Source organism: Prorops nasuta, unplaced genomic scaffold (genome assembly GCF_024137725.1).
Source record: "Prorops nasuta isolate Cenicafe-Biocafe unplaced genomic scaffold, Cenicafe_Pnas_1.2 PNAS00025, whole genome shotgun sequence".
Classification (NCBI taxonomy): domain Eukaryota; kingdom Metazoa; phylum Arthropoda; class Insecta; order Hymenoptera; family Bethylidae; genus Prorops; species Prorops nasuta.
Genome location: NW_027116822.1, coordinates 1,175,948 through 1,200,631, shown reverse-complemented (window position 1 = coordinate 1,200,631; position 24,684 = coordinate 1,175,948). Strand labels below are relative to the sequence as shown.

At 38.2% G+C, this 24,684-nt stretch overlaps 2 protein-coding genes across 6 annotated transcripts in view; both read left to right on the top strand.

Moving 5' to 3' along the window:
- The window catches only part of LOC136782299 (monocarboxylate transporter 4-like), a 58,889-nt gene extending 56,324 nt beyond the window's left edge, over positions 1–2,565 (top strand). Inside the window, exons 10-11 of the mRNA XM_066741635.1 lie at positions 1,760–1,966; positions 2,058–2,565. Of these exons, the coding sequence (XP_066597732.1) occupies positions 1,760–1,966; positions 2,058–2,542 (692 nt within the window). The 3' untranslated portion in view covers positions 2,543–2,565. The remainder of the gene's footprint in view (positions 1–1,759; positions 1,967–2,057) is intronic.
- Positions 2,566–7,793: 5,228 nt separating this feature from the next.
- Pgant5 (polypeptide N-acetylgalactosaminyltransferase 5) lies at positions 7,794–23,733 on the top strand. 5 transcript variants are annotated; one of them, XM_066741637.1, is made up of 10 exons: positions 7,796–8,002; positions 8,113–8,377; positions 16,397–16,735; positions 17,425–17,887; positions 17,960–18,278; positions 18,432–18,609; positions 18,992–19,172; positions 21,594–21,832; positions 22,021–22,155; positions 22,225–23,733. In XM_066741637.1, the coding sequence occupies exons 3-10, from the start codon at positions 16,592–16,594 to the stop codon at positions 22,372–22,374; spliced, it is 1,809 nt and encodes a 602-aa protein (XP_066597734.1). In that variant the 5' UTR covers positions 7,796–8,002; positions 8,113–8,377; positions 16,397–16,591; the 3' UTR covers positions 22,375–23,733. The 5 variants fall into 5 exon arrangements, with proteins under 5 accessions (XP_066597738.1, XP_066597734.1, XP_066597733.1 ...); XM_066741641.1 differs by lacking the exons at positions 8,113–8,377; positions 18,992–19,172 and adding an exon at positions 20,578–20,758 and having other exon boundaries at positions 7,794–8,002; XM_066741636.1 differs by lacking the exon at positions 8,113–8,377.
- Positions 23,734–24,684: the final 951 nt, after the last annotated feature.

Here is a 24,684-nt window from a genome sequence, read left to right as displayed (position 1 = left end):
GTATCGTCGACAGATTCGCTGTAGAGGAATATTTGAGTGAGGAAAAAAAAACAGAAATATATATATATATATATATAGCTCGAGTATGACGATTGTGGTTTGTTTCACAAAATTCCAGCATTAGTTTTGAAGATATTTGCTACTGATCTACGCCAGGAGGCCGTTAATTTGAGCGAGTAAGTTTTTGAGCCAACTACTCCAGGCAAACGATGCTCGCTCTCAAGCACAAAACCTGCAGTTTGCTGTAAGAATGTGTGTCTCTGGGAATACTGTATATATGTATACATATAAAGTAGGGGAAGAAACGAAAACAACAAGAAAAAATAAAAAAAAAAAAGTAAGTAGGAAGCTGGAGCGTAGGAGAGCTGGCAAAAACTCAGCGAGCAAGATTCATGTGGTGCATTAAAGTCCTTATTTCAAAGACGAGTCCTCTTGATATAAAAAAGTATGTAACAAAGAAGAGTTGAAAAGGAAGAAACAAGCTGGGGGTAAGGGTGGAAGGTAAAAGGAACGTACACCTTTTGTATATGTATTGTACAAGCATAGACACTTAAAAAGTTGATACAGCTACAGTAAAAATGATGTCCATTATCCTTTCAAGGATAATGGACTGGGATAATTAAGGCGTAAAAAACCAGGTATAAATGCACATACTAATCCTTGATTCTCAATGGAGTACAAAGAAGTTAACAGAGCCGAGCGAGTGAATAAAAATAAATAAATAACTGCTTACAATTTTTTTATCTCATTACTCTTTCTTACAGTTGTAACATTTCTCAGAAGGAATTCATTGGTGAGGAACAGAAGAGTTTTTATTGCGGAAGGAAGACGATAAAATAAGCAAAATGTTTCTTGAATTTAATTATTTATTTATAAGGAGATGAGACGTTGATTTGCAAGAATGAACAGATTATTGTTTCAAAGAGATTTCTGAGGAGGAATTACTGGCGTGTGCAACGTGCTATTTTTGGTACCGAGGAAAATATATAAAAAGAGATTGCAACTGTTTCGTAATTGTGTTACGAGAACTCATTAACGAGACAATAGCTATTAGGAGACAACCAACCTCATATTAGAACTGCTCGTGCTTCGGTGCTTTGTCAAATCCTTTTCAATCGCAATAATAGAGGAACTTGAAAGGCCTCTTATGATTTAACGCTGGCCTAATTTCGAATCTTTTTACTTAATCTTATTCCTTCCAAGCAATTATTATTTATTCCTCATTATCATATAGTTTAGCACAATCGTTTTTAGTTGGTTCCTCTTGTAAACTGTTTTATTACTCCAGGGAGGTTTGGAATTTAAAAGCTCTGCCCTCGTTTAATGGCTGATACTAAATTTACGAATGCATACAACTTTATAATAGGAATCGCAATCGAGTTAAAATGTAAAAAGGCAAATTATGTTAAATTAGTATTTAGCACGAAATGTCTGACAAATTTTGTCATACTGATCTTAAATTTTTAAACGGAATAAAGCGCGTATAACGATGGTTCTACTTTTAATCCATTTATATATATAGTGCAATTTTAACTTGGCTTTGTCACATTGAATATTTACGCTATACAAAGTATTTCTCTCTTAGCAGATGGCTGTAAATTTTTAATGTAAAATAAATAATCGTAGAGCAATAGAGTCCTTGGTCTACTTAAGAGAATTGATATAAATATTGAAGAAAATTGATGAAATATTTATATAATTTGACTATACGCAATCCGAGGGATTTTTCAAGATGGATCGGACGGATTTCTGTTGATAGCGGTAGCTCAGGTGGCCCTGGGTAGTGTACAAGATTATCACGGCTTGGTTCTGGCCTCCGGTTTATACGGCGCATCGTTAGGTGGTGCTCTTTACTCCCTGAAGATGCTCGCGCTCGAGAGGCTCCGGGCGAGACACTTCGCCAAGTCCTGGGCACTCGTGCAAGCTGCCGAAGCTCTGCCAATATTACTCGGAGTTCCCCTCACAGGTATATGTGTACCACCACCCACTGCCCACTTTTCATCATTATCTCCACATATACAATTTTGCACATTAAAAGCACAAAAACATTTGTCCAGGTTACATGAACGCGAGCAGTCCTCGCGTGGGTTACTACGCGTGCACTCTGAGTTCCTTGTGCGGTGCTGCTTTGTTGTTTCTGGTGGGGTGGGGTCGACAGCCAGCAGGATCCCCTTTGCTCGCCGGTTCAAGGTTATCCAATATGGGACTTTTGGGAACCCCGATAGGAAACTCCAGCTGCTCCTGTCCGCCCCCAAGGCCACGACTACCAAAATCCCAATCTCTGCACATCCCATTGGACCGTGATGTGGATATAGAATTAGATTTCAACCAGCAGCCTTCGAGGGATCCAAGGATCCCTACCGCAGAGTCCTGTTACCACCAACACGCCCATATACACCCTCACCAGTGTTCGCAATTCAGTACACCCCTAAGACCCAGCAAGAGCGTTCCGGAAGGACTCGGTCATCGCGAGAGCTTCAGGACAAGACCGAAGAGACACCGGGATATCACCGTCATCGAGCAAATGACTACCAGCGTCTAGTTTATCTTCTTTCTTCCGCGAATTTCCTCATTTCCGGTGGTTCACCGATTCTCGCAGACCTCGAGAGATTCCACAGTGTCCAGCATCGAGTCCTATTGTTATCGATATCGCACCGTTGCCACGTGTCTATACTCTCATCCGTGTTCGCCGCAGTCGTGGACACGCGCCTCTTGGATCCTGCACCATCGGGTCTTCAGGACCGGACGAGAAAGACGCAAGGACATTACTGTCATCGAACACCAGTGTCCAGTTCATTGGAAAACTCTCTACGACGCTCTGGAATGCGACGACCCTTTCCACACACTTTTGTCGGTAGCTGCAAAAGACAAAGGACGAAATAAGCCATCGCTGTTATCGAACCGATGAGTAATTGATCTATTAGAGAAATGACAAACATTGCACTCTAGCTTCCATTGTCGAAGATGAGAGATAAAGCAATCGGGAAAAGTCCAGTGATGCGGTGGTGGTAATCTTGGTGAATCTGGCCTATTTGTAACTGCCAGCAGCACTTGGCCACACCGTTAATGGCGTCTTAACTTTCCTTCGGACGAGGTATGGGAACATGTAATTGGCTGGAAACGGCCATCCACGAGATCCTGAATAAAGATAAACTTCAGCATAGACTTTCCTTCATCATTCGTTCGTTCCGTATAAACTTTGGCCAATTACGATTCACCAAGAACCACGTCCGATGTCGAAGCTTTTCCAATATTATTTTCTCTGCGAATCTTTCCCATTGGTTTGACCCTGCTGATCGTCTCTTTGGTTCCATTCCGTAATTAAAAAGAATCCGTCGATAGTTGGATCGATGGAAATCTTTCGCGAGTCCTTTCTCGGGCCTTAAAATTCTGCGAATTTTTAATGTTGACGAGGGTCGACTGTTAAACCCCTCGAGAATATATCCAAGTGTCCAGACTGATAATCATATAGATAGACTGATGGAGAACCAAGTTCTGCTGATCACGCCACGAATTGGCAAGCTATCGAGCAAGCAGAGATACGAGCAATGAAGACACCACGCTGCCCATGTCCGTTTTTAGTGTGAGAAAATCTATAGCTTCCCGTTTATAAAGACGAAGATCCACGCAATTTCGTATTAAGAAAACACAGGCTCAAACTGCATCTGAGAATTTACACGCAGGACTGACAGCGCTGAAACGTATTTGCACCGTTTAAAACTACTCGAGTCAAGAATATAACGAGAGCGTTTATCTTATTCGTATAAGTTTCTTCGTGCGATAAGGAAGAAGCAATATTTTTCTTGCAAATTTATGTTGCTTCAATAGTCTTCTATTATCTGTTTTTCACAGAATCCTCCGGGCGTTAAATTTTTCAGTTTTTCCTAAATGGCACGCGAAAATAGATCAAAAAGTTTATGTTTCCTTTTTGAGTGACTTTGTTCGATTAAGCAAATAAGTAAAATGCATTGGAAGACTTTGGACCGCGGACAAACTTTTTGCACGAGTTTGTCGCGACAAGTGACAAAACAATAAAAATCTGTATTTTCAACGGTCGCTCTGTGAGGAACGTAACGTTAAGTGGGAGATTTTCTAAAGAGAGTCAATATTGACGGAGTGGATAGAAAAAGTTTGAATGGCGGATTGATGCGCGCGACTGGGCGTTGAGTATATGTATGTATGTATACCTTACACACTTGTCACGGAGAGCCGGGCAGTGGGCACAGGAAGAAACGCGCGATACACGGTCGCTTGACTTTATTTCGTTACAATGACAAATCACTGTTCCGCAGAATCGTCAATTGAGTTCTCGAACGCGTGACTAGAATTTCGAGTGACGGCTTTCGCTTCGTTCTACCCCTCTCCATCTTTCCCGATTCCCTCCTCCATTTGACTCAGCTCTCACGTGAATCGGAATAATTGCCATGCGAACCAACCTTCTTCTCATCGATTCGACTATCATCGATTTTCTCAATTAAAATTTCTACAAACCGGTTTAAGAGTTCAACGGAGTTTCAAAAGCTTTCCAAGCAATCTCGATAAATGGTTATATTGTAGCAGCTGTGTCCAATTCCTAACCTATAATTCATCATATCGGGGTCGCCGGTACTCGTGAATAATCTATTTTTAAGGTTAATTCTCATTCAAGTTTTAAATTCTGTTAAGTTGTGGTTAGTTTTTGAAAGAAAGTCTCTTGATTGAAAAGATACAAGTATTCTATCATTTAAATCCAACGTGAATTGGCTTTCGAGTGTCTTCGGGCCGGGGACTGTATGTACGTATTATACGCTTGACGAGTCGATCTGTTTGCACGGTCATGAAACCACGTGTGACAAGAATCAATTTGTGTTTTGCGTACAGCACCGTTATCATTTCACGAGGGGCGCAGATTTTTAGAATTCTTTCGTGCAAAAAATTGGATATAGTCGAATAAATATACGCGCAGCGAGAGATGAAAGAGTGAAAAAAAAAAACAAAGGGATTACTAGTAAATATATAATATATTAACAATGTTACTATCAATCAATTCCTATAGATAAATGTTCGTTATATGTTGCAAGTTAATAATTCCCATCCATTATTTCTGTTGCAAAAATTGAATGTTGGCAAACGCGAGTATGACGATGCGTTTGAATGCCATTTGGCCAATCACATATTGAATTAAATTATTGACTAATGTTGCAACTGTTTGTACTTTATAGAGTAATTGGTAAATGTAATTTAACTGAGTTATTGATTCAACTAACGCGATTGAAATTTTTAATAAAATATCATATGATACATGATATGTAATTTAAGATTATTCAACATCGATATTTCATTTTTGTTATCATAGAATATGTTCGCAACATTCTTATCGCTTTTGTGAACAAACTTGTCAGATTGAATATCCAGACACACAGGATGTAAGAATGAAGGAAAAGAGTATTGTAATAGTTCAAGATTAATCTTCTTTAGACGCAGCAACGCTTCATAATTGTTTGAATAAAAAGTCGAAAAGGAAATTCTACAGAAACCAGTCTTGAAAATGGCATGGTTCGTTCTTTTCATTGTTATTAATATTATTGCTATTATTGCCATAAATACTGAAGAGATAACTCAAGATCAGCAGCGTCCAAATGGGGAAGGTTAGGAATATATCCATTTACAGTAACCGAAACAAAGACCATTAGTAGTGTACTAGAAACTAAAATGGAGATGAAAACTACAAAGAGACTGCTTCGTTTCGTTTATTACACTGTTAGTAGAAATCTCCCGAGAAAAATATTGAACAAAGTGTTAAAAATTTTATTGTAAGACGCTATATGCACCGTAGGAACGACGTATTATATATGTAAATGGAATTTATATATACGCAAAGTCTATATTAATAAGTAATTAATTCGCCTTATGAATTTCTTAGGTGCGATAATACTGCCAAGGAGAACATTCGATCAACGATGGAGCAAAAGCAACGATGATAACGTTGATTTTTAATTTTTCTATGATTGTTACCATCGGAGAATGTCGTACTACGTATCTGCTAGTTCCTTTTGTTGCCGCAGTCAGTCGTAGCAGCAGCACATGCAAGACAAACAGCCGGTGGAGCCAATGACGGTTACTTTCGTTCGTATTTGTTTGCAAGAGCATTGGAAAATTGAATACGACAAGGCAACGTTTTGTTTTCTCTTGAATAAAGAAGATTATACAAGAGGACGGTAAATAATGTCAAGAGAAAAATAAAAAATAGCAGAGCTGGTCTCTGGAAATAATACGAATCCGTTGGTATGTAGGAATCTCGTTGATAAAATAGTGAAAAATGTTACCATGTGAAATGGAGGTTGGTGATGATAAGATTAAAGCTAAGCGATAGTAGGGAACTGAGTACGAGGAACGACCCGTTTGTAGTATTATTACACGATTTTAGGAAAGACAGAGTAGATTAGGTTAGGCAAATTGCATTCTCCCCTCATGATAAATCTTCCCATTCTGATTCTCCTAAAGAATTTGGAATCTCGCGTTACACTTTCCAAGCGGATCTGCATTTTAACTCTTGTCCCCTTTAGCACATTCACGCACACGAAAGCCCTCTGTCTCACTTAGGACTATAAATATTTAAATTTAAGCGATTCTCTGTGTACGGAATTTACGATGAATTTCAGCATAAGAACTTCAAATATGGTAGGAGACCCAAAATCTTTTTCACGAAAGTATTGCTTTGTTAATTAAGAAAACTCACCGAAGCATTTATGTTACTGCCTGTAATTTTCTGCAATTATTACAACTTTCGATTTGTAAACGAGTTTTCTAAATTTCATCTCAAGCAATCGAGTCCAGTCATGTCTCTCATTTGAATGTTTATGTTCAAAAATACTTCATGTTTATAAAATATAAATTATTTTGAGAGGTGTTAACATATTTGTTGAACTCAAAATATTCACACAGGAAATTCATTGTGTTTCGAAAGTTTTGTTTTATACTACTACACTACTTTTGAGTGTATATAATAAATAAACGATATCTTTCAAGAAAAAAAGGATATTGTTTTTCACAAATGTTAACATGAGTCATTGCTTGATTTAAAAGAATCTTATAAATCATCGGTTTTATCAATATTATAAAGATATAAGCTATTTCAGAGTATTACTATTTCTATTAAAAACCCATAAATGAAAAACTAATACGAATTAAGATTTAGAAAACTCGTACTTCACTCTCGCCTTGTAAATATTCAAGGTCCCACAGTACAGAACACTAAAGCGTTTTGTAAAGTTTTATAAATAGTTCTGTGTGTGTAGTTTAACACCTGGACCAATAAACTACTTATTCGATTTACCATGTGTAAAAAATTATTTTTCACACAAATTAACTATTTTAAATGTAAAGCTATAAAGTTTATCGTACGAATCTTTAAAAGAGAGATTTGAATAGAGCGGGTACACCGTGGCGCCATCTCAGAGAAAACGTTGGAACCTAAAGTAAGGCGCCATTTTGAATTCAACGAAACATGAATTTGGGATAGCTGACACTTTGCAGGGAGATGAAAGGCTACAGAGAAATAATAATAAAACCGATATAAAAGTGAATGGTAAGTAAAACTGGCAACTTCTCCAGTCGACCTTCGCCGATAAAGTCGGCGAATCTGGTTTACCTCTCTCGCAAGTTGAAACGGATGAACAACGACCCACCACCGCACCTCATCATCATCAACCGGGTCGAATTCACCAAGGAGAGGCACGCATGCGCAGTTAATATTGGCGCACAGCGCAAGTCGTATGATTTTGAGAAAGCATATCGGGCATTCGGGCATCTGTGCCGCTGATACTGATCATAAGGATAGTCTCCAGTTGGAAAGTGTTGCTGCGAATGACGAACAGGTGTCCCCACTTCTTCGACGTCCTAACCTCCACGGTGGCTGTCGCCTGCTGCGTTCATCGTGCAGTGTCGAGCCAGTGCGGGCTGCAAACGTACGTGCAACGTGTGTGACGTGTAGGCTGTACCCTCTTCTACTAGGTCACGAGAGGTTCGTATAGTTGGAATTCCATTGGTTATTGTGTCAAAGGTCCAAACGCGCTAAGCCGATCCCCAGCAATGTACCATAACCTATCATAAAATCAACCTTACCCCCTCTAGCTTGCCGAAGGATATTTCGGAAAAACGTGATCATGAATGAAAAAGCAGACCTAGCTTAACAGTGGTGAATGCGATAACCTCCAAAGACAAAACTGCACAAGCACTCTTCGTAAAGTGGACTGGCGATTGAAAGCCCGGAGCAAATTTTGGACAAGGATCGATACTTGGTGGGCCTGATCGATATACCCACTACGGACATATGGACAGTAGAGGCAATTAACCTCAGGATTCAAGGACTCGAGGAAAGAAAAAAATCTACTATAGAGTACGATCGTATTCAGGTCCACTTGTCATTACAGTTTTACCGGGTCCGAGTTTAGGAAATTTGAGCTAGTTCGTGTTTGGACAATTAACCCAGCGCTTGTTCAAGTTACTCGAACGAGTTCACGTTGAGGCGAAGCGAACGAATTGTTCACGATACCTGAACAAGTTCACGAGGCTTGAATGGGACACTGGTGTCTTCGTGTCATTGGTCAATCGAACGAGATTGGGTTATTCGAACCGTGTGAAATCCCTTTGAGAGTGTCATGTGCGGTTTTCAGCGCGTTTTTAGAGTGGAAAACCGAAATCTCAGACCAGTACTTGTCTGAGCCGGCGCACTCCGCAATTGAAACCACTTGCAAACTAGGTAATGATTTTTAACGTTCAACGATCATGTGGCGAATAACGGTATTTAAGTACGAACATTTGTGTATCGGAATTTGTTAAAAGTACCGTCGCCGCGCCAGGAGGGAAAGGATCAAAATACCGACACAAATTCCAGACGCATCTGGTGCTCGTTCTTCCAACACTTTCAAAAACTATCATTGTGTTATATGACACAAGACGAGTTTCGTTTCTTTTAATTGTTTTAAGTATTTCAAGGCTGTTTGTTGCTTCTGAAAGTTACGGTGGAGCATAAGTAACAACATTCGCTGACATTTCAAGCGTGGATATCCTGCATCTTCAGCTGCTTAACATAAATGATACAATCGATCTTGAGAACCGCATTTTTCAATGCAGATGAATTCTCTCCAAGCCATTATAAATACGACAATTACTCGTTTGGTAAACGTTGTTATTTTTCTTCCTCGCTATTACTACATTTTGCAGTTCCCTTCGGAATATTCTTTTCTAAATTGAAACATCGATCCTACGTCATTCTCGTATAAATTTATCAAGCAAGTGATACATCAAAATCTTCATCAAACATATATAAAACACATTAAAAGTGCGACAAAGATTTTCCCAAAAGAGGCCTCTGCAAAACTTTGCCACATGGTTGTGCGGGAAATGTTTTATTTCCAAAATATCTTGTCGAGTTTCGTTCAGAGTGAAATCAGTCTCAGACGTGTCCGAGCTCCAGTTGAATAATTAGGGTACATAAAAAAAATGGTTTTCTAAAGGATTCTCTTCTCTCACGAGGAGCGAGTGGCATGAGATTATTCGGCAGATGCGCGTGTGAATCGCGACAGGAAACATCGCGGCGAGGCTAGAAATGTGGAAAGTTTCGGCTTAACACGCTGGAGCAAGTTGTTGAGGTGTACATCCGGATGCGTTCGGATGGTTTGTAGACCATAAATCAAGCAGAGGTAAGAGAAAAGAGGTCGATTCTTTTTCGAAGAAGGCGCAATAATCGGGTGCTTGCGCACAACATAGTGAAATAGTGATTCATGAAACGAGTGAAAGGTTTCGGTTCGCCAAAGGTGCTGAATATAATCGCTGAATAAGACAACGTGTCACACGAAGAACTCGCTACAGTTACCGCGCACAACTTTTCGCTCTACACTTTTCAACATTGCAGCTTCTCGTCAAATTTTCACGCATCGATTCAAACAATTATTTTTAATATCTTCGCCTTATCGTGTATCGAGCTCGACAAATCAATCGTGTTATTTTTTAAATTAAACATCAAAATACTATATATATATATATATATATATATATATATATATAGACAGGTTTGCTATCGCGTGTGTTTCTCAGAAACTTGTTACGCCACTGTTTTTCTTCTTACCAATCAAATTAATATTCCATCAATTTGCAAAATTATATCGCCATTTTCTCGATGGATGGAAAATATTAAATTAGTGCATTTTTGCGAGCAATAAAAATAGCATTAACGTTACGTTAGAGTCGTTCTCGCGAGGTTGGTTGTGCAAAAGGGCGGAGCACGTGCTCGGCACAATACTCTCTTCGGCTATTTTTTTTACAGTTTTTTCTCGGACAAACGGTTCTACGTTGAACAATGCGCTGCTAAACTTGGCGCAAATTCACTTATGTAAACTAGAAACCTTCTCCTTTGGAACACTTGGCTTGGCTTCTCCACGGTTATGTCACTTTCGATAAAACAATCGACCGAGAAAGAAAAGGTAGCAGTTGTTAAAAACACCACGATACAACACACACCCACACACATGAAAATTTTATCATTCGTAAACATTGTTATTCTCACGAATAACATTGATTAGAAATTGTAAGAAAAATATAAACTCGGTATATTCGTTATTCTTCCAAATGGGCGTGATAAAAATTGTTCGCCAACCTTATTATTACTATGAAAAAAATAAGAATTATTCGAGGCGACGAATGAGAATTCTCTTAAAATCTTTGTTCGAAAATGGATGGAACGTTTAGAAAAAGAAGAAATAGAGAATAACAGTGGAGGATATTTACAGAGTGTTAAAGTTTATTTTCATGATCCTGAAATGCGAAATGAATTTTGTCGATATTTTATGGACATTGGCCTTGCAGATTTCTATGGCAAAAGAGCGCACAGCCAGGGATTTGCAGGGTTTCGAAAACAACTTTTTAGCGATCGAGTGTTTCGCGTTAATCCATCGGACGTTATCCGGGAAAACTTTATGCCGGTTTGTTGCCCGTATGAAACGGCACCTACTAACGGGATTTCCGTGATACGCCGAGATCCTCGGCTGTGACGCCGCCGCGCCGTATTGTTGACCCGTTCACGTGTGCCACGATTTCTCGCAACGTATGCATCCCAATACGCGCCAATCGCTCGCGATCCTTCGAAATTAATCGCTCCTCGACGATAATTAACGACTCGTAACGGCAGGAACGTTGCTTTACGATCCTTCGGAAGCATAATCCTGTCCATCGCGATCCTCGTGCTGTTCGCTCGTTCGTGCCGCCATTTCTCACACACGCGTGCTGTGCGTCCAAATCCCCACGAAACACAATCGTCGTTTTTACAACTGGATCGTTCCTCAACGATAATCCACCATTTTTCGAAATTTATATAACGAGAGAATCTTTCGCGATGTTCCAAGAGCGTTCATTTGTGATCCTTGAGGATTGTAATTGTGTTGCTTGCAAAATTCTAAGAATTTTATATGCCGATGCAACGATATTCCTGTAATAACAAACTTCAATGTTGAATCGGAGAGTTCTGGGAGAACGCGACAGGATTTTTGTATGTGCAGAAAATAACGATGCAAAGCTTATTGGGAATCCTTCCTCATTATCGAGGAGTGAATTTTGCAAACGTTTCGAATAAAACGTCAAAGTGGACAATTTTTATTTTACAAAGTTCTTGGAATTTATAGCTCAACATTTTGTCTCGCCACTCAACTTTTCTCTCGAGTGAGAAAAAACAAATGGTATAATACTTTTTAAAATGTTATTCTTCCATGCAGTATAATCCGCCTACGCGCACTGCAGTTTTCGCACGATTCAATTAAGGAAACTTTATCAAAGTCTATACATTTCGCTTTGATAAGCTCTTTTCTTGAACTTGACTGCTAATCAATGGAAGGAGCGGTATATGCTAATTAAATGGAATTGAACGACTATTAAATTCCGTTTTACAAATGACAAAATAGTCGAGCAAATTAGCAAAAATTGCAGGTGGAGAGAAGAGAATTATCTTCTCGTGTGCCGCACACGCGAGTTTTTTTGCAGGGAAATTTCTTTACAACTGACACGTATCTATATTATTTCTCGTCGTAAAAGAGTATTATCTTTTGACTTTCCGATAAGGGATAATTAGAAACAGTGTTGACTTTTCGTTATCGTCATTTAAATTGCAAAAATGTGCCAATTGCGATTAACGTGCGGACGAAGCTGTGACAATTTCGATGAGGAGGCAAAGGAGGAAAGGTGCGGGAGAGGCGGGCACGAATCCCTCCTAAAAAACACAAATAATGCTCCTTTCAATGGTCCTGATAAAAAGTTGCAAAAATGTGCCAATCCGCTGGTTGACACGGACGAATGAATCCGCAATGATTTCAATGAGAAGGTAAAAAGGGGAGAGAGTAAGACGAGCATGAAGATCCTTCCTCGCAAAGGCCAACAGACTTTTAATCATTGTACATAATAGAAATTGTGCAAAAATGTGCCAATCGAGCTACGATAATTTCAGTGAAATGGCAAAGGAGAGGAGGAAGAAGCTATAGGGAAAAAGGATGGATCCTCGTTAATAAAGAGCAATGGCATAATTGTTCAGCTCGAGGAATCTTTGTCAAATATAGTTTTTAGTCTCGCTCCGTGCTCGCTCGTCTCGCATTGACGACGCTCGAAAACTGCTGTGGAATGCATTTTAACGCAGACTTCGCCTCTCGAATTCAGTGCATTAACCCCGATACGTTAACCATTTGACGGAATCTTCTTCACGCTTCGGGCACATGTCGATCACGAGCGATCCGAATCAATCGTTATCTTGCTTTGCATAGCCCAACGCTTCTTTCTTATTCCGCGACCATCGCTTCGCACCTTTCTATTGTTTCTTCTTCATCTTCCATGGACAGCTTGGTACTTGCTCATTTTTTTAAATAACACCTCCTCAAATCGATCATCGTTCGTTATATGGATATATTCACACCGTTCCTTCGATTCTCGTTAAACGATCGATATTTCAAAAACTTCCCCGAGACAATTTTCTATTTGTATACAGACACAGAATTTCTCTTCTCCTTTCTTCGTCTCTCGATGACCGTTTATTCGTTATTTACCGTTTTGTGGAAAATCATCCCCGTTTGCGTTAGAAATAATTCATCGATCACGATTTGCAAAGAAACTCTCGTACGCGTTCTTCGTCTCAAGTATACATATATATGTTTATTTGCTAAAGTTCGTCGATCGTTAAAAACGATCGCTGTTGGAAAAACTGCTTTATTTGATGTACGTGCTAGCAGGACGTTGCAATATTAATCTCACTAAAATTTGCTGCTAGCTTTTTCAGGAACGCTGGTCCCAGTGGGAAAAGGGGTAGTCGCGGGCCTGGCTAGTATATATAGATAACTCCTTGAAATTCTCTCTCGATAAGACGAAAGGAAGAAGACCGGCATTTGGGAATACCACAACCCGACGGAATCCCCGTTGCTCTGCCTCGTCCAAGGAAAATCAGCCCGAAAATTGCAAGCCCCTCGCTTCTTCGTCCACTGACACGCCAATCGATTAAGAAAAAATCTTCCAGCAAAACTCGAAGGACACTGCGCGTCGCTTCGTATTCCTACCTCTATGAGTTATTGCCTATATATATATATATATATATATATATGTAGCTGGTACAAAAATAACGTGGGTCGTTAATTTTCATGAAAAATTCAGCGTGATCCAATAGACTTTGCTGTTAAAAATTACTCCAACTGTAGCTTGAATAAAAAAGGCATAACTCGTACGAGGACACGTGCAGGTGTCGATAAGCGATTTTAACTATTCGTGCGAGTGAGTTTTTGTTTGGTCGCATCGAATCACAGGGGCGACCCGGTGTATTTTTACACCCGGCTCTTGCTGCGAATTTTTCATCGGGGGATAGCAAAAATAGCAATTTTACCGGTGATATGTGTAGGATAATTGTTTATCGGAGAAAAGTCGAGAGATGGAACGAATAATTATGTAAAAGTAATTTGTCAAAGATGATCGAATATAATAGTGTCCATGTTAAATGCGAAGGATAATTGTGAAGCAATGAAAAGTTTTGTAAATAAATTCGGCCAAGTCCTTCGGCGTTGGTAAATTTGCTTTTGCTTCGGTGAGAAAGGTCGAGGAGGAGGAGTGGGGGAGGGAGAAAGAGTTTTCACGGAAAACAATCGTGCCGTAACTTTCAATCTCCTCTAATAAATTCCAACTTTCGAAGATCCGCTCGGCGAAATGATGCAACATGTAGGAATTTTCGAGACGAAAGTGTTGCGGAAAAGGTTGCTGCATTGTTCTCCCAGAATGGCCAGCTCTTATAAATCTTGCGTGAATCAGTGGACGCTAATTGCCCGAGGGATCGCCGAGCTCGATAAAATCGACCTTGCGCGCGCCTATCGCCCGACAATAATTTCGATAAAAACCTGCCACTCTGTACATAATTCACCACTCTCGTTATCCCATCTTTAAATCGAGCTACGAAAACGCAATTTCGCAATATCAATCACGAAAATTTCCTTTGACCTTTCCACGCACGCATCTGCCCGATCATCGTCGCGAGTTGCGAAAATTTTTCTCACGTACGACGTTGTAGTTTTACCGAATTTTAACAATAACCTTCCAATTCCGTCATTTACCAAAGTTCGTGTTACACAGAAAATTGTCTGGCATGCCAACCGAGAATTTAATCTGGAGAATCATTTTTTTATCAATCGCACTCGACACTTGCAACTCTTAATTACAAACACACCCAGCTTCTCATGCGTGTAAACTCGAATATACCTGCCCCTGTTTCTCGCATGTTTAAATCGACACGTTTCGTTATTATTAAACATTGCGTGGAAGAAAATATTGTTCTTGCAATTATTTCTCTACAATTTTCGTGATATCTGCTGCGAAATTTTCTATATTGTTGTTACATCTCACATTTAGACCGTGCAATGCTCTTCGGTTTCCCACTTCCTCCTCGGTTCATATGCCTGTTACGTGTATAAATTGAAGCTTTTTAGAGATAAAATTATGAGAATATAATTGTGCAAATGGAAAACGGAACGGATATCTGGTTAGCGTGAATGTGTTCCGTGAAGAGCAGATGCTTTTGTTGTTTTCCCCAACTATTTCCATGGTAGCGGGCCATTCTTCCATTGACGTTTTCAAGCCTATCATTATATACAGCAATGAAAGTGCAGCAACGTTTGTTTTGCGGTTGCTAATTAATTCCTATCGTCGCAGCTCGTACAATTTCCGCTTCGAGCCAATATCAATGATTATTCCTGCTTTTCTTCCTCCAGTTTTTCCGCCCAATCTCTGCATTTCCGATATCGAGATTGCTACTTCCAACTCGATTTATGCGCGACACCCCCTCTCGTCACTTCAACATCTCTTCTTCCAAGTGCCTACGACAATTAAAACCAAAAGGTAAATAATAACACAGTGTAAAACCTGTCTTCTCCAATTCTACAGTATTTTTAATTCCACAATTATTGCATTTCTCAAGTTCAACAACTTTCACTGTTAATGACAATTTTCATCGATATAATAATATAATTCTGTAAGAAATGGCAGAGAGTCGAACCACGAGAAACAAATTAAACAATCGCATATCGATCCAGCAATCATTTTTATCTCCAAGCGAAAGAATTGTTCAAAAGAAGAGTGTCATCGGTCGTAAACAATCGTGTTCGAGCTCCAATGGAGAATAATCGTTGTCCAATCCATCGTTAAGTGCCATAAATTCCGTTGTAACAAAGGATGTTTGTATAACAATGACCCATTCCACGAATACTTTGACTCAACGTGTCGTCGAACCACTCCAGTTTATGTTTGTAAACTTCCGAGTACCCTTAAATATCGAATTACGATTTTGCAGAAAAAAAAACTCTCGGTCCTCGAACGAACAAAGCAAACACAATAAACATACACGCTGTTTACGTTCGGACAAACACGAGCCTCGCGACGGCATAACGAGAGAGAATCTTTTTCTTCGATAGCCCAAGTGTGCTAGTAAACAACTGGTAGAATTTTTCGACTCTCAAATATTTATGTTTCACAATTAAAGAAGATTCTGAGAAACAGCAACAGGAAGCAATCTTTGTCTCGTCACGCTCGACAAGAGAAGCAATCTTAAAGGAAATTCTTTCCTCTTGCGTTTTACATTTTCATTCCGGCAGTTTCTCATCGGTATAACTAACCGGCGTAACTAATCTCGTTACGTCCAGCTAACAAAAATGATCGAATCGGCGAAACATCGCTGTCGTTCGATTTTCCACTCGATCAAAGATCTCGAAAGAAAATTAGATTGGATGGGTGGAAAATTCGAAGAGCGTTTAAAATCGAGGGAACGCAAAGTTACGTGTATATTATGTGTATGCAACGTGGTTGAGGCAGACCTTTGGACAATGACAGGAGCTAAAATGTTTGATTTTTCCAGGGAGAGAGGTACCCAGACATGTGAGGAGAATCAAGGTCAGGGCAGAAAATAGTTGAAGAACGAAAGGGGAATTAGTAAGGTGTGTGTTGGTGGAAGGCGAGAGAGTACGAGGGAAGAAAATCCAGAGGAAACCTTAGGAAAAGTCCGGGTAATGAGCTCGGGGCCAAGGCTAACTAGCTCGAAGCACAGTACACGATGTTCCGTTCAAAAATTCGCATTCACACGTGCCAAGTGATCCTGCTTACGTCACTGGTATGGTTCCTAGTCGACGTGATGGTCCTCATGCTCTACTCGGATTGCATCGGAGGTTCTGGCTGGGGCTGCACAGAGAAAAATATGGTATAATTGAATCAACTTGATACTTCATCGTCATTATACTGTAATAGCTGAATTTAGAATATTTAAACTTTTTTTTTTTAATATTTTTTCATCAATTTTTCAGGGAACAATACACGCACATAGGGTGAACATGTGTACTTATTTCGGTAGAATCTGGACTAACGCTCTGTAGGAACATGTACAGGGCGTTACGATATTCTCGTTCTACAGTGTAGGGTCGCTTCTCGTGAACCTGAGAAATATAATCCCTTCACACACCACCTTGCGTGTTGCGTAGAACGACGCGCTATCCGCCGAAGGATGACGCAAAATGCGTCATTTTACGCTGTGTACTTAACACAAATTGAAAACATTAATAATTAACAAAAACTACTCATTTGCGTGCAAAGTGTGATAAAGGGATTATTTTCTTCAAACGGTCTCAGGAGCCCGATTCCTCATTTTGGCAAAAAATTTTGCAGCACCCTGTAGCACAGGCAAAAAGAACTTTTTCTTGCAAAAAATAGAAATTTCCCGTAAATCAAGCTGCTTTTATTCTCTGTGTTGGTTAAATAATCAAAGTACTTTTGTTTGTCAAAATAAATCTAGCTTAACGATTGTAGAGAAACAGCATCCTTAACGCGCTTGTAGCGTTGTCATCTGAATTAACAATTTTTTACGCTACAACTAGTTTTTGTTCTCCTATACAGGTGACGGAGGATCAGCAAGTGAGCCATAGTCTTCCGCACGCCCAGGCATTAATGGTAGAATTCGAAGACGTTAATTCTACGAGGAGAAAATATAAGCAATCGGAAATACACTTGTGGCGACCTGCAAGAACCGTGAGGGAAAACAAGGGAAGTCCAGGTGAAATGGGGTCTCCGGTTCAGATTCCGGCTGATCAGGAAGCCAAACAACAAGAACTCTTCAAACTAAATCAGTTTAACTTGATGGCGAGCGACATGATATCTTTGAATCGTTCCCTGAAAGACGTCAGGCTCGAGGGCTGTAAAAACAAAAAGTACAACAAGTATCTTCCAGATACTAGTATCGTTATTGTGTTTCACAATGAGGCATGGAGCACCTTGTTAAGGACCGTCTGGTCCGTTATAAATCGTTCGCCCAGAGCCTTACTGAAAGAAGTTATCTTGGTAGATGATGCCAGCGAACGAGGTAATATTTGTTTCGATAACAACTCTTTAAATAATTATTTGTTAAAATAACGTTACACCTGTTTCCTTAAAGAACACTTGAAGCGAGATTTGGAAGATTACGTGAAGACACTTCCAGTCCCGACTTATGTTTACCGAACAAAAAAAAGGTCAGGATTGATAAGGGCCAGACTGTTGGGTGCCAAACATGTAAAGGGACAAGTTATCACGTTCTTGGATGCTCATTGTGAATGCACGAAAGGCTGGCTGGAACCTTTGTTGTCCAGGATTGCCGATGACAGGACCACCGTAGTCTGTCCCATCATCGACGTCATCAGCGATGATAGTTTTGAATATATTCCTGCAAGCGACCTTACGTGGGGTGGCTTTAACTGGAAACTTAACTTTAGATGGTAATTTTAAAACCCCATCGATTCTTTTTTAGCATTCATATATAATTACAGTTTCTTGAATCAGATAATATTTTGTAGTAATTTTATTTTTTTATTATTGTGTTATGGAATTATTTAAACAGGGGTTCGTTAATATCTTTTAACGAATTTTAGGTATAGAGTAGCTCAACGAGAAATGGATAGGAGAAACGGTGACAGAACTGCTCCTCTTCGAACACCAACAATGGCAGGTGGATTATTTTCCATCGATAAGGAATATTTTTATGAGCTTGGTGCTTACGACGAAGGCATGGATATTTGGGGAGGTGAAAATCTGGAAATGAGTTTCCGGGTAAGCGAGGAAATATATTTTCATTTACCACAAGTATAATATTTTTCTTTCCATTGAAAGCTCAACAACTTTCTTTCAAAACAAATTTTATTCACTCGTCCATAAAATTAAAATTTCCTACGCCTAAAACCGCACATTGTCTTAAATTTAGGATAATGTTATCATCAAACACAAGAAACTAACTACTGAATCACGTGGATTATCCAATTTTTAAAGCTGCGTCTTAAAAATTCTAAATCATTTGGAATTACTTATTTCGATGTTGGTTCCCTGTTCAATAACTCTATCCTAGTCATCATTATACAATTTAATCAGCATTTCATCTAGGAGTCGTGAGAGAATCGAGTTTTGGGATAATTGATTAAAATAGCAAGTTTTGTAGGTGTGGCAGTGTGGGGGAATTTTAGAGATCAGCCCGTGTTCACACGTGGGTCACGTGTTCCGTGACAAGAGCCCGTATACATTTCCTGGTGGAGTCAGCAAGATCGTTCTGCACAACGCAGCAAGGGTGGCGGAAGTCTGGATGGATGAGTGGCGAGACTTTTACTATGCCATGAACCCAGGTTAGATAATAATCGTTTGCATTCTGCTACGCTGACTGTTCAAATTCACAAAATACAGCAAATAACAATCAAATCCATCAACTTCGTCCTGCTCGTATTCGACGAGTATAAAAAGTCATTGAAACTAAGCAAGAAACGAATGAGATTGAAGTTCGTCGAATTTTCATTCATTTCCATCTCATTAAACTGACAAACAGCTCATTCAATATTTTACGTATATGTATTATCTACAAACGTGTGTATGGTCTATTATCCGAAAACACGTGAGTGTCAACAGAAGTTGATAAAGACTACTGTTCTGTTGCAAGTGGTTTTTATTCGTTACGTTAAACGGGTATCTGATAAATTTGTTATCTCTCTATTATACTACCTTAGTTCTTGTATCTCGCCTAGTGGCTATTTTGTAGTTTTGAAGAATTCTTTTATTTCACTCATCTATATATAAGGAGGGATAATTTTATTCTTGCCGTTTCCCTCACACAATTGACAAAGTAGCATGTTGTTAAGCAACCAGGTTTTGTTCCTCCTTGTATCTAATCATTTATACTTGGTTTTTATTATCATATATTTAGAAATCTTTTCCCTCCTTGAAAGTAGTCGAATTAAAATCCAGCAAGGGCCGTGGTTCCTATCTTTTCCTTCTAATAATGAAAGCTATTATTTAACATCGTCTATCATTTTCTAACATGGATTGAATCTCTCTATTAACACCTTCAAAAACTTTGTGTACGATGCTAGCTTGTATTGTCTGATTTTTTGCAAGCGAAGCATTTTAGAATATAACTCAAATTTTTATTCCTTTTCTTTTGGTTTAGCACTAACACAGAAAAAATCTCTCATCGGCTAATAAGAATTCTCATGATTTGTAGGTGTCCACCCAGATATTGTCTTAAGTGACTCAGATTTATTTTTCAGGCGCGACTTTTTGATTGCATATCTATTGAAATTTCAATAGTAAAGTCTTAATTACTCATCCATCCAGCTGACTAACAGTATGCTTGCATTTAACTGAATTTCTGAAGAGTTTCTAGGAGCTACAAAGCCAAGCTGATTTTCTTGTTGAGTTTTGCCAATTCAAGTTAGCCAACATTTCCTCAACCTTAGAGTGTCAAAGCATGTGCAAGTCATAATACGATAGAAAATAATGAATCAATTAATATTTGATAAAAGATACTAAATGGTCTGATTGGACAAAGTAATTTTAAGGTCAGAGTCTCCAAGGGTGACATAAATTTTCTAGATCAAATCATCATTTGGAATCTTTTTAAATTTTTGAACATTAAAATGGAGTTTTAGAATTAGATAAGCAGCAGGAATGGGATTGAAATATTGGCCAGCTTGATAAGTGGAATGTTGCTGACCAGAGTCGTTTTGTCTAACACACTAACAGACTTGAGTATGCTAGATATGGATGTGTGGCGGTACTTTGGAGATTGCAACGTGTTCACACGTGGGGCACGTGTTCCGTAAATCGACCCCATATACGTTCCCGGGTGGCACGAGCAAGATCGTGAACCACAACAACGCCAGGTTGGCTGAGGTCTGGCTGGACCAATGGAAATACTTCTATTACAACATTAATCCAGGTAGCACTAACACCGAAGCCACCAAATCGAAGTACCTGCATCTACTTATAAATACTTATTTCTTCTTTTTTTTTTGCACTATTTCAACCTTTGCATGCCTCTTCAAATTTCTTGTTGTCCTTGCAAGCCAGTGGTCTCCACTTACACTTAATTGTCATTCTTCATAAACGAATCAGTCTTGCATTACCGTTCTACCATTATTATTTAAATAAGCAATACCACGAATTTTTAAATTCGCCAATGCTGCTAATTCCGCACTTTTATTGGCTACAAATCACCAACAATTCTTTCTGTAATATACTTTGTTTGCATGAGTATTAGGGTCTCGATACGTATTTTGTTTAAAATGCATCAGATACCCGTTGATTAGGAACGCGGTCTGGGGATGTTTATTTATCAGTTGTACAAGCTTGATTCGAAGAAAAAGTTTTGGTGAGATAACGACTATATAATGACCTATAGACATTACAGCAATGTTACCTTTGATGAGAAGCACAGCACTTCGCAAAAAATAAATATAGCAGATGAAGCACAAAAAGCTTAATTAGGCAATAAAATTCACCAAATTTATTCACGTTTATCCACATAGCGCGTATATGGTGTCAGCAACGTTTCCGGAATCAATTTTACGTGTTTTGCGATGTTTTTGACACCAATTCGCTCTATGGACAAATTGTGGTTTCTTATTTTTGGCACGTACACTCGTCACAATTCTCAATGTGCACGCCGAAAATATGATAATTTACGTAAATGATATGTAAGAAATGAAGAAAGAATGGTTTTTAAAGCTTCGTTTCTCTGGACTTCTTTGTTAAAAATCTTATATATTTTATAGGTGCAAGGAGTGTGTCGGTTGGCGACGTGAGCGAGAGGAAAAGGTTGAGGGAAAGACTAAAATGCAAGAGCTTCAGGTGGTATCTGGAAAATATTTATCCGGAATCACCAATGCCACTGGATTATTATTATTTAGGCGACGTTAAGAACGTTGAGACTAATAACTGCCTAGACACAATGGGTAGAAGAACTGGAGAGGTAGTCGGGGTCAGTTATTGTCATGGATTAGGGGGAAATCAGGTAAACATTTAAAAAAATGTATGTTTAAATGGATTTAGAAGTTAGCTACCTTAGAGGCACAAAGTACACTCAGTGCCTTGCTCACATGAATTTAAATTTTACAACTTGACATGAGACTACTAGTTTCCTGATACTGTATGCTGCATGGCTTGAACTGGATAAATAACAACTTTTATTGTACTTTGTAGGTATTTGCGTACACTAAACGACAGCAAATAATGTCAGATGATATGTGCCTTGATGCAGCTGGTCCCCAAGGTCCTGTAAAAATTGTTAGATGCCACGGTATGGGTGGTAATCAAGTTTGGGTTTACAATGCGGAGGTAAGCTATTGATGAATTGAATTAATTTTTACCGAAATTTTGATGGAAATATCTTCTTCATATTTTTAGACAAAAATGATCAGGCATACAAACACTGGTCATTGTTTATCGAATCCTCGGAATGGCGATCCTATGCAGCCAGTCTTGTCAATTTGCGATTCACGCAATTTGGGGCAGAAGTGGATAATGCGTAGCAAGTTCAAGTGGCAAGCTAGCTAATACTCGTACATATATAAAAGCATGAAAAGACAAGATGGCAAAAATATTGCCAACTAGTTTTTCGAGATTCACAAACTAACATTTGGTGAATCTCATTTGAGTTTGAGTGTTGTGAAAGAACGTTTCTTTCGAAGGATGAAAAACTTTGCAATGTGAGAATGATTTGAAAAGTGTTGAAGTCAGCTTAAGCCAACAATGTTCAATCGAATACTAAAATATGGAGATTATGTTGAAACATTTGGATGTAGGATCAACTCATTTGTAATAAGTTAATTAAGGTAGGAGGATCGAGTTTCAAATACTCGTAGTTCAACAATCCACCTGAAGCATATTGAGAATTAGTAATGAGCTATGCATTGGCAGAAATTTTTAATTTATCGCACGTCAATGGAATTGTACGTGTAAGAGAAGAATTCTCGACTCTCGTCTCGTCTACAGAGTTTCCACTAGTTGTATTAGTTTATTATTTCTTAGGGTTTCTTTAGTGTTCCCGCAGTACGAGATTTTACTGCCATTTAAGCCTTCGTGCACAATTGAAGAAAACAAAATCGCGTACTGTATCAAAAGTCTATCCTCAAAAATGATCAAACATCATCAAGTATCATCAATTCCTTATCCACGAAGAGACAGGAAGAGAGTCTCTGCGATATCGAAGATTGCTTATGATGATAAACAGAATTTTTTGACTGAAACGAAGAAACTACCGTTTCCTTTCATTGTTTTCATGCGATTGGAAGAGAAAGCATATCAGACCACTGTTATACATAAATAATTGTTGATAAAATAGAAAGAAAGAGACATATTTGATAATTTCGGGTGAGTGCAATTTGAAGGGCGCTGAAGGATAATATTGATTTCGTGTGTAAGAGGATTTTAAGAGTGAACGTTTATGTAACATTGTTAAGTATAGTTCTAACATAGACCTAAAATTGTACAGCGATCAGCAATGAGGACACTCATAAAATAAATTAAATTCGTTTCATTAACGACCACTGATACCGTGGAAGTGAAACCAATTTACGAATTTCAATAAATTTAAGGAAATTAGCGATGAAATTTTCCTTGTTTTTCGCTGTACAATCAAATGATTTAAAGAAGAGCACTGAATCTTTTTATATAATAACGTTCCATTATTAAATTAATTTCAATTAAGATTACTTCAAACCATTCCAGATGATCAAGATTCATATCTCGGCTTTTTTAAAGGCAATTTTTGTCGACACAAATTTTAATTCTTAGAGAAATATTTCATTGTATTCTAAGATATTTCGAAATTTTTAAGTCTTCCGTGCATAAGTGGGCTTGGCATTTTTTTATAATGTAATATTTTATAATTATAAAATACCAGTTTGAACAAAACCCCATTTTGTACAGATTTCTAGGAAATGATCTCAAATTTCCAGATTCTGGCGACCTTCCCTTAGATTTTTGGAAAAGTTTGTTACATTTTTGACAAACTTATTATTTTCGATGTAAAACTAGATTCATAATCGCTAAAGTCTCTTAAACGATTTTATAAGTCCAATATATTTTTAGACCTTAGAAACCATGTTGCAATTCTAAACAATCTGACTTTCATATTAGAGCTGACTAATTAATGATCTTACATATTAATATATTATGAAAAGAGAAGAATCGTGTTGGTGATGGTGTAGCAGTGTATCTAGCTTCTTTATATTTGATGATTATCTTTAAAAGTACAGTATTTATTTTTGTACAGGACTTTAGTTATGTTATAAGAGTATAAACAAATGCAGCTTAATTTCTGAGTAAAACACTTCAGCAAGGATGAAATCTTTGCCACTGAGGTTTTCAGCTATGATTCTGTCCACTTTAATAATACGAGTATTAGAGATTTTACATAAGATGTAATTTATTTTTTCTATCGAGCCTTTTTATTTTAAGTCATACACTAATGCTGTTAACTCAAAGCAAAGACTTGTTTTAAATAGTTGGATATATCAATTAGTTTGTAATTTATTTATATAAGCTACATTGTTGATATTCATGAATATAATTCATTTTATTTTAGCGCATGTTCTTGAAATTACATTTATCACAGTGTTTTCTATTAATTAAAGAAATCATTTGCGCTAAAATAAACTAACGTGCATAAAATAATGCATTATAACGATTTAAATTATGCAATAGACATTTTTAATGCTATATATTTTTAGTTGTTCCAAAAAGGCCAGGATTATAAAGAATCATGACGAAATTTCAATCTCAAAGACAATAAAGTAATCAGTTCTGAATTTTTCAAAGTATTTAGAGTCTTCTATTAAGTCAAAACGATCGTAAAAATCATTT